Source organism: Primulina huaijiensis, chromosome 7, assembly GCF_012295235.1.
Source record: "Primulina huaijiensis isolate GDHJ02 chromosome 7, ASM1229523v2, whole genome shotgun sequence".
NCBI classification, from domain to species: domain Eukaryota; kingdom Viridiplantae; phylum Streptophyta; class Magnoliopsida; order Lamiales; family Gesneriaceae; genus Primulina; species Primulina huaijiensis.
The window spans coordinates 284,001-294,951 of record NC_133312.1 but is presented as its reverse complement, the minus strand read 5'-3'; the positions used below and the strand labels follow the sequence as shown (position 1 = coordinate 294,951).

Here is a 10,951-nt window from a genome sequence, read left to right as displayed (position 1 = left end):
TGTCGGACATATGGATAGCTATCCGAGTAGAGTGTTTGTTTGTTGTCGAGTTTTCAACACTCTTAAGTGTACTTGTTTCTTGAATTTCTAAAAACTTTGGGAGGATCTCCATTATTAAAGAGGATGAAGCCAAATTAGGCAACATTTCTGAAAGCCTTCGGGTTCTAGTAGTCCAGCAATACTAATTGGCAACCATGATTGATGAGTAACATTTCCCAACATTCAACCTTTGTGTTCTAGTCGCCGAGTAACACTAATTGATACACATGATCGATCAGATGAACTGCACATCAATAGATTACGAAATAATGGCTGAACATAAAAAAAAAAATCATTCGAATCCAAGTGGCCTCTCAGCTGCAATCCTTCTGATTCCTTCTTGAACCGGCTTGACTCTATGTAATTAATGATGGATGTTTTCACCTTGATCAGCTTTGCATTTACTGAATCTGAATTACCCTCTTTTAGTGCTTTGAGGAAATCGCGGGCAATGATATTCAGCAACTTCTCAAATTGATTTATGTATCTTCGGTAAAGAGCGTATCCTGACATCTGGACGTTCGTAAATGACTTCATATCATTATGCATACAATATTAAAAAATATATGTGAAAACGCAAATGCCAGCTTACTTCAAGAAAATGTTGTAGTGCAACTGCTGTATAAAGATTAGCCGGGAGAGAATTTAGAAACCGTGCAAGCCATGCCCAACCTTCTTTAAGTCCATGGAGATTCTTAAAGCCACCAATATCAGTCTGCCAAAACAAGAATATCAGAACCCAATCTTGTCTCGTACCATTAAAATGCATTGGGAAATTATGGTTAAAAGCTCAAGTAGTAACAGAGCACCAAACCTGCACTAAAGCTCCATAGAGTCTCATGATCGAACTCAATCGCTCTACATAACTATCAGTGTTCTCGATCTTACCATATATTTCCTTGTAGCCAATAGCTTTGAATAAGCTTCTCTGGTTTGAAACAATACCTGTAAAAGATAACATAAATATGGTAACAATTTACAGCAGCAGATCTGTCAAAAAGCCAAAAGAGAACAAGAATGTTTCTGAACTTTAGAGTCCAATCAAGCCATGTGACTCTTGAAGAGAACTTAAAAAGTACATGAAACTGCCCATACTTTTGCATCAGCAAACCATAACAAGGAAAAATTGAAAACAAACAAAAGACAAGTTCTTAAAATATTGAGTTAGATTTATTACTGGAGAGTATTCTACATATTTGGGCACAGTGTACATGCAAACTCTGTTCAACTCTGCCAACAGAATGTCCAAAGCCAATGGAATCTGTATTCAATGAAATAAAATGTTATCAAATTACACATTATCCAGGATCAACATGCTAAATTGCTGCTTCAATGGACACAAGCATACAAATTCAGACACGGAGAAGACTTATCGTACACAAAAGAAGAGAACATAAAAGGACTTCTTAGCAAACAATTGATTTCAAAATAACTACTTAGAATCATTATATAACAAGTAGTATGGAATTCTTCACAGCAGAGTTTACCTTGGAGGTGACAAGAACAATGACACGACTACAGGCAAAAATGAATCCGTCGCTCTTTTGAGAATTTTCACAGTTGAAGACCACCTGTAAAAATCATGACTCCCTAAGTAAGCACATATTTATTAGACATTCTCTGAACACGATGATGAAAGTTTCCTCCGCCTATAATATATTAAATATCAAATTGGTTCTGCAATCAAACAAAGAAATGAAAAACCGTAACTCCGTCAAGTAATACTCGACAACAATACCTTTTCTGCAAAGGACAGGATACTGATGGATTGGGGATATTCTGGACGACTGATTAAATTGAACAATTCATCTGCTTTTGTTCTGTTGGAAAAAACAAAAAAAAAATGCAATTTGCACATAACATAAGATTTTATATCAGAGGAGAATAAAAGCTATTTAACAGCAAAGTGAAAGACTTCCTGGTTTGTTAAAATGAAAGAATGATAAGATCCAACTGACCTGACATTTTCTACAGTAGCAGAGATGGTTTTAATCAGCCTATCGAAATTCTGTCCAGTTCTTCGATTATCCTGGATAGGACAGACAATCGTGGTTCATAAATGACATATCATCGATATTGTGCTCATGGACATCGTAGAGAGATAATGAATCACAGGAACCACCAAACACATTACTCTAGCATGCGTTAACCGTTTCAAAGTTGCGACCACCTTATGTGTCTTGCTTATTTTGGACAAATGATTCTATAAACCTGTAAAGATATTTAAATGCACAGTACAGTAAAATCTAGTAATTTGAAATTTGAATCATCCTTAGTGATTTACCTGAACAGAACTTGCTTTAATAGCCTCGTTTTCTATAGTTAACTTTTCATAAATATGTAGTCTTTTTTTCTCCAATTCTAAAGCATTTTTTGAAGCTCTTGTCATACTTCTTCCTGCCAAATAGACTCAGCTGAAACTTCAGATTAGAATGGCGAAAAAGTCAAAATTCTTGTTTATCAACATAACACGGACCCACATACCTGATAATGAAACCTGTTTCTTATCGTCAAATCCTGTAGGCACGACCTGCCCAAGAGTTTCTATCCTGGGAACACCATTTCTTAAAGTTTCAACAGCATTTTTGGTAGCAGCTAATTCAGCAACTTGCTTCTCAGTATGTCTTTTTCCTTCTACAGATTGCTTCTCAGATTCTGCAGCCGCTTTAGCTATTTCAGCTCTCTCAGCATGAAGCCTAGCCTACATTGATTCAATCATTCAAATGTACCAGGAAAAAAAACAGTTATTTAAGTTACGAAACAAATAGTGGATGATGGATGCATACTCACATAAGCCTTGCTACAACTAATTTTCTTGGTAAATCTAATGCATGAAATGATTCATCTATCATTTGGTGTGCAATTTAGTAGCAATTCTTTTCTGAGCAATTTTTCAATAGTTGGAAACTTTCAGATTAGATTTATACACAGCATGATAATAAGACAATACCAGGCTGTGATATCTGAAGATTTTTCATTGACTAAAAGTTTGTTCTCATTTTTATCGTTTATACACAAGAAGCTGTGGACAGAAAAACTACACATATGTGAATAACTGTCACATCTGCCTCATTCCCATGGGGGAAAATAAATTTCCCAAGGGTAATGAATTAGCTGCTGCAGAAACTGAGAAGGAAAAATATACAGAAATATTTAAATGATATAGGCGCGGAAAGAACCTCTTCTTCGGCTTTGATCTTTTCTTTACGTAATTTTTCTTCTATGAGAGTCTTCTCTTTCCTTTTAGCCTCTTCACGAGCTGCATCATCTCTTATTCTTTTCTCTTCTAGTTGTGATATGTGCTCATGATCTCTTTGTACAGCTGTAAGGTGATTATCAAGTGCTTCTGCACTGCCATAATTCAATAAATTCGTAATCGCAGTATTCTCGTCCAATTCTAATTATTGGAGTAGACATGATAGGAATACAACCTTAAAAGCCTAGCTAAACACTTCACAAATCACAATAACCGTGAAAATTCATATCAAGGTCATCATAAGTGAGATGGAGATCAGATAGGTTAAACTATTTTCGAATAAATTGAAGTCATATGCCAACCATATCCATACACCTCTCAAGGACCATCCAGTTGTCTTAAGTGTCCTGGAACCTTTATAATCTCAAAACAGTAACAAATTCAATGAGTTTTGTCAGGTAGTCAGTTACAAAAGGTTGCCATTTATTAAGGGAGAAAAACTACACTACAAATGAAGTTGCTAAAAGAAGGAATATCTTCATAGCATACATAGAATATGCCGTGCTAGAAAGTCTCAAGCCCACTTCTATATTTAAAATAGGAAGCATGACGAAAATTAAGATCCGAGGTACACAGTGTAAAAGGTCATACATCGTACGGTGATATTGCAAATCAAATTTTCGCTCCCTCTCTTGTTGTGTCCTTCTATGCTTATCAATTTCAGCAATTTGAGAAGCAAACTTCTCGTTTTCCTTTACAAAATTTGTCTCTAAGGTTGATATTTTATTTCTCACTTCCTCCTGAGTCAAGAAAATGGTAAGAAAGGTGAACAACAACAACAACAATTAGTCCTATGATGTTAATAGAATGAACGAAAAAATTAGAGCAAGCACACACTAATCCATCAAACTAATTAGAAAGATGGGAAAAGACAGTTTGGAATCATTAACCTCATTATTATCCTTTTCCCAAATCATCTCACACAAATCAAGTACGTCTACTCACCGAAACATAAAGCTGAAATTCATAACTTAGCTCATGGAGTGCACCTTCGGCTAACCCCACTTTATCCATCAATTGGCGTTGAGCATCAACAGATAACTCATAATCAGAACCATCACTGAAATAAAAAAAAATATAAAAAAAAAAGTCATCAACAACCTGGCGCACACTAATAACCAAGGAAAAAGTTAACTTGTTAATCAGGCTGGGAAAATAATGAATATTTAATACAACAAGCCTATACAAAATCATTATTAAAAAAAATGTCCTTGGGGGTTTTACCAGAAAAATTTGTATTTCATACACTGGAGTAACCTAAATGCTCATGTTTATTGTTGAATATCTCTTTCGGACATTTAGTCTACTACTATATTATTTCACTTCCCTTCATGTAGTCAAGCACAAACCTCATATAGAGTTCTTCAAAAGAAAATGTTCTGCCTGAAACCATGGATGAGTTAACAACCTCCTCTTCAACGTCACTATCAGAACAACCCAATTCATGATCTGACACATGCATCGCAAATCCCCCTGTGTTGCAACGATTCTCCTTTGAAGCTCTCATTTTTCTGAATGAACAAAGTAAAGTTAAGACCAGTACACATCAAATAATGGAGCAAAATAAAAAAATTACCTAGGTCGTTTCTTGTCAAAAGGTACAGAAAAATCTAAACTCGGGATGAGCTTCTTTTCAATTGTATCAAGCTCTGATCGTAAGTCATCAAAACTCCAATCAGGCTGTGGATCCGCAGCCATGCCATTTACATTTTGGGGACAATGAAGTTCCAACTTAAGACTCCCCTGAATTTGGACAACTCCATTCAGACTTTGGTCAGAACAAAAAAAAAAAAAGCCCTATATTGCAAGCATCTCTTCTTCTTTCCAATAAAGACACACACATATGCAGATTTAGATTATAAAATATTACAAAAAAGCAACAAAATCAACTGGATATAAGTTAAAGGAAAGAGAATTTACATTTCCTTTTACAAACAAAACGTCGCTGGAGTAGACAAATGAGTAACTTGGGAAGGTTCAAATATGAATAATTAAAATATGAAACACTGAGGCGACCTTTGAGCGCAGCGAAGAAGATGTAATTTGAGCAAACGCAGAGTGCAGAAATTTAATTAAGAAATTACTAGTTAATTAAAATATGGCAAATACTACGAAACGACCTTTGAGCACAGCGAAGAAGATGTAATTTGGGCTAACGCAGAGTGCAGAAATTTAATTAGGGATGAAAGGCGTACATATGCTTTTCAATATGGGGGAAAACATGATTCTTTGGAAAACTGCCATTATTAATTTTAAACATAAAATAATTTATTATCTAATTAGAAGAAGAAAAAAAAAATCTAAAAATAAAAGAAATAATAAAAGATATATATTTTAAATTAAAAAACCTAAAACAAATTAAAAATACAAGAAATTGAAAACGCTCTTCAGTTGCCACAAGATCAGTCATGCATGGTATCTATAGTTACTTTTTATTTCATTTGATCTGATAGTCGATAACATCAAAATTGTAAAATATTCATGTAAAAATCGTAATAATTAAGCAAAAATCTTAGTTAATCATGACTCACGGTGGCAAGCTGGCTTCTAGAGGTGGTGCCGGAGGAAGAAGCCACTGGAGCACAAGACTTGGATTTACTCTGTCCTGAAAAATCCATCATGTCAAGTATACATTTTTGCATTTAAAAAAAGTACTAACGACCTCAACTTTTATCCAAATTTACGCTCTAATAAAATATATACACATAGTGAAGATCATCATATATTATTAGGACGAGTTCTCATAATTTATATATGACAAACACACTTGTCTCGCTGGTAAAGAATATATCATAAACCATCCTGCTAATCCACCCGCCGGTTAGATTTGATTTCATGAAAATTCCTCCAAGTGCGAATGAGCAGTGGAAATGCATTGATTAAAACATAGTGGGTCATTATCAATTGTCAAAAAATAAATATATTTTTAAACTCCTTGCATATTTGTCTCAGTTTCACTTTTTCCATATCTGGAATATATAATGGTCTCACTTTGCCCAAATAATACCAGATTAGAAATCGAAAAAGAAAAATCAGTTATTCCACATTACAGTGCATTTATCAACAGAGATTAGTTACATGAATAATATAGTCATGCTACATTAAAGCGCGGGTTGTGCCACAAAAACCAATCATTCAAAATAATAATAATGATGATGATGATGATGATAATGAAGTCGAGTAAGACCAAAAGAACATCTTAACATAATTTATGCATGAAATATGATTTGGTTAGGTTTATAGTTTTAAAACATTTAAATAGTAAGATTGAATCTGCTCCAATTCTTTATGACAACCTTAAAAAGACTCAAGTTTCAAGTAAAGAAACCTGATACATTGCCAGAACAAACAGATGCCAAGTTTGCTGAAGGCTTACATTCTTCCAGATTCATAACATTCTTCCGGATTCATATACAAAAGAAGCTTCACGCATAGAAAACGTAAATCATGTGGAAACGATCGTGTGGAAACATTAAACACAATGTTCTTTTTGCTGTCTGAAGCAAAGGATTTAGTAGAAAGAATGTGTTGTAAGGGACTGAATTCCAAACCTCTTGCAGACTTTTAAACCAAAACCAAAGTAAGGTATGTGATTCAACACAGCTTTATTCTTTTCTCATGGCGGTAGTCTCCCTTTTTTTTTTCCTTCAACAAGTTCTGACATTCTATATAAAGCCTGGAGAAGAACACCAGATTCAGATAAGAAATAGCTAATTGAAAATACCTTTCCGATAGATATGGCTAGCCGGGATGTGTTTCCTTCGACAAAGAATGTTACATTTGCCCCCGAAAAGGTACCACCTACTAAAGCTCAGATCTTCAATGGAGGTGTGCAGGATTACGAAACTGATCAACGATTAAGGCCGAGCTATGAAATGGAACACAACATTGTCAAGCCCCTTCCATTGGGTGTGCCAGCGCCTGGTAGAGGACAGCTCGTGAAAGGTGGGGGGGGACGTGTCTTCTTTTCTGCTGATGATACTGCACTTACCAAGCAAATTCTCGGAACCCATTCTCCAGAAATCGAAGATTTTGATGTCAAGCCAGTTCTTTTCATAGTGGAGGATATCATCCATCTGGCAAAACCTTTGACTGCTGATTCTGCTGCTGTAGGATACAAGAAGTTTCATTTTCCTTGCACTTTCTAGTTCAAGAAAGCTTTTTCAAATGATAATGATTCTTTACCTTTTTCACTTGGAGAATTCTTTCCTTTTCGGTTGATAATAATTATCTTGCTTTCTGCTCAAATACAGGTTGCTCCAATTCAAGCCCATTTGGACACGCTTGACAACAAGGTCATCTCCAGTTCCTACCATGATACTGTCACTCAAAGTTCTTACCATGATGCCATCACTCAAAGTTCTTACCATGATACGGAAATAGTTAAACTAATGGCATTTCCCATCAACAAGATATCCAATGAGGTAAAGTTCCTAATTTCCCCTCAAGAGACGACATTTTGTTGAATTAATTACATGACTCAAAATCACGATGTAACAGATAATATGCAAATGTACTTCCGGAACAGAAGCACATTCCCTAACCATGGACCTCCTAAAATCACTGTCAAACTACCCATGGGATGCCAAGGTGGTCATTACCTTTGCTGCTTTCTCCATCAACTATGGCGAGTTCTGGCTCGTTGAGCAACTTCACACAAAAAATCCACTAGCCAAGAATGTTGCCACACTCAAAGATTTACCCAGCCCAATGGAACATTCCAGTGATTTAAGAAAGAAATTTGAGGCGGTGGTTGACCTCTTAACTGCAACAACGAAGATGATCCACTGTATTATAGAATTCAAGGAACTTCCGTCTCTCTACATTAGCCGGGAATCACCAGAAGTGGAGACTGCCACTGCTCATATTCCAATAGCTGTTTATTGGATCATAAGGAGCCTTCTGGCCTCTGCATCAGTGCTCCTGAACCTTATCGGCACTGGTCACGAGTATGATGCTCTTAGTTCTTATTATCTCCCCTTTCTTATCGCTTATAACTGAAACTAACCACTTATTTTCTCAGCGAGAAATCTTTAAAACTGTCTTTTGTTGTGTATCAAGGTACATCTCGTCAACTGCTGAGTCATGGGAGATATCAAGTTTGGCCCATAAGCTCTCAGTCATGTTGGAGCACCTACAAAAGCAATTGCAGATTTGTAAGGAATTAATCGGTAAGTCACATGTTGATTCGAGTTGTCTAATAATAACGGATACTCTGGTAAGGTAACAAAGATAGTAAATGTAAACAAGGGCGATAGGCTAGAAATATTTTTGTTCACCCTCAAATTCACACATCCGGTCGAACTCGAACCCACAATGTATGTCCTTAAAAACCAAGGCTTGAGTATTTGGTTGGTCACTAACACACCAGAATGATGAAATACATCAAACTGCACAAAAACGGTAGTGTGATACCCACGTCGCATCGATCATATGGTCATGTATGTGCAGTTAGGAAGAAGTCTGAAGATTCGTACACTGCATTCAAGAAACTTATGGAGACTGCTCATATTGACAATATGAAAGTACTCAAGGGGATGATTCGTGCCCCAGATGAACAAAGGCCACTATATGATGGTTCTAAAAGATATAATGTTGGTTCTTTACTTTTACCTGACAAAATTTCAAGATATCTACAACTTAAAACTCTGAGAAGCTAAAGTTCTTTGCGTTACAGGAAAGGATTGATGGACTGAAGGCGAAGTATGTACTACTGCTGATTTCAGATCTCGACCTGCCTCACGAAGAGCTAAACATCCTTCATATGATCTACAACCAACAACAAATGAGGCATGAGTACGAGGTTTTATGGCTTCCCATTGTCAACCGAACTAACTCACTTTCCCAATCACAGGAACTACAATTTAAGGAACTGAAGATCTATAGCATGCCATGGTATTCGGTGGACCACCCTTCATTGATTGAACAGGTAGCCATCAGATACATCCAAGAGGTCTGGAAATTTGTCCACATGCCGATGCTCGTAGTATTGGATCCCCAGGGGAAACCATCCAATCTTGATGCTTTACCTATGATGTGGATTTGGGGCAGTTTAGCTTTCCCCTTCACTAAAGCCAGGGAGACGGCTCTCTGGTCAGAAAACACCTGGAACATCGAACTGTTAGCAGATTCCATTGATCAACGAATTCCCGACTGGGTATGTGATCACCAAACTACCGTGGATTTATTTTCTATCATGCTATCATATATCTATATTTGCCACGACATGTCAATGAATGCGATATTCACAAACAACACTCAGAACAAATCCTACATAAGAATCAAAGAAATGTGTGTGTTCTCCTATTCAACACCCCGAAACATGGGTAACTGCACCGCCCCTGTTACATTTTAGAAAAATCATTTGTTCAGTAAGGCAAGTACGTAATACCAACCCAACTAGCACTGCACGAAGCTGATCACGGAGATTTCTTTGGGTCTGACAGATCAGGGACAACAGTGTGATATGCTTGTACGGTGGGGAGGACATTGACTGGATCCGTAAGTTTACTGTGTCAACCAGAGCAGTTGCAAGTGCCCTAAACGTACCTCTTGAAATGCTCTATGTGGGCAAGCGCAATCCAAAGGATAAAGTCCGACGGTGCCATGAAGTAATTGATCGGGAGAAACTGAGCCACATCTTCTCACTCAAGGAATATTACGACTATGTCTGGTACTTCTGGGTGAGGCTGTGGAGCATGTGGAACTCCAAGAAAAACACTGCCTTAAACGTGGACAACGACCATGTGATGCAGCAGATCATGGAAGTGCTGTCATTTGACAGCAGTGACGAAGGGTGGGCAGTTTTCAGCCGGGGAAACAATGAGATGACCAAGGGAAAAGGAGACATATTGCTGCCTGTTTTAGATGACTACAATAGTTGGCGGTACAAGGTGGATCACCCCGACAAGTTTGTCACCGTGCTGGATGAGGCGATACGTGGTATCCACCGTGAACACCACTGTAACCGCCTGATCCTGCCGGGGCATGCTGGATACATCCCCGAGCAGGTGGTTTGCTCAGAGTGTGGCAAGATCATGGATAAGTACGTCATGTACAGATGCTGCACCGACTAAGGAACCATGATACATCCCTTTTGCTCGGAGAACTTGCTCCGGTTCTTCTACTTGTCCAGAATGATGACAAATCTTCTACTTTAATAACATGTGAGGCGATACATTTCACCCTTTTTTTAATGTGTTTTGAGTAATTTCTAATTTACTTCTCTTGTTAAGGAAACAAATCTGGAGTGTGCTTGTAATAAGGCAATGCCAATTATATCAGTCAATAAAACTGCATGTATTGTAAGTTGCACAGTAAATAAAAGAATCCTCCGACTCCCAACAAAATATTCAACATAAAAATTAGTTCCTTTCGATTCACTCAATTCTGGTGCGATACCTCGGGTCAATCTAATTAAAGAGTATAATACATTAAGTACTAACAAATTTGGCAAGCTTGCCCCAACAGCCCCTATAGCTCAGTGGTAGAGCGTCAGTCTTGTAAACTGAAGGTCTGCAGTTCGATCCTGCATGGGGGCATTATACATTCACTATTTTCTGTCCTCTCCTTTTGCCTTGAATCCCAAAATCAAGAATCTTTTCTAGACCCTCGACCCCGCTTAGAGAGATGAATGTTCATATTCGTAATATTCTC

General features: G+C 37.3%; 1 protein-coding gene, 1 non-coding gene and 1 pseudogene across 2 annotated transcripts; 2 read left to right on the top strand and 1 right to left on the bottom strand.

Annotated features, from left to right (window-relative positions):
- Positions 1-201: 201 nt before the first annotated feature.
- Positions 202-5,415, bottom strand: LOC140981081 (mRNA export factor GLE1-like; annotated as a pseudogene).
- Positions 5,416-6,972: 1,557 nt separating this feature from the next.
- Positions 6,973-10,634, top strand: LOC140981863 (protein SIEVE ELEMENT OCCLUSION B-like). Its single transcript, XM_073448355.1, has 7 exons — positions 6,973-7,404; positions 7,549-7,719; positions 7,796-8,244; positions 8,357-8,466; positions 8,747-8,889; positions 8,973-9,452; positions 9,742-10,634. Exons 1-7 carry the CDS (start codon positions 7,033-7,035, stop codon positions 10,369-10,371), a joined length of 2,355 nt encoding a protein of 784 aa, XP_073304456.1. The 5' UTR covers positions 6,973-7,032; the 3' UTR covers positions 10,372-10,634.
- A 130-nt stretch (positions 10,635-10,764) lies between these two features.
- Positions 10,765-10,836, top strand: TRNAT-UGU (transfer RNA threonine (anticodon UGU)). The gene has a single exon. It is a non-coding gene; the product is annotated as a tRNA-Thr (tRNA).
- Positions 10,837-10,951: the final 115 nt, after the last annotated feature.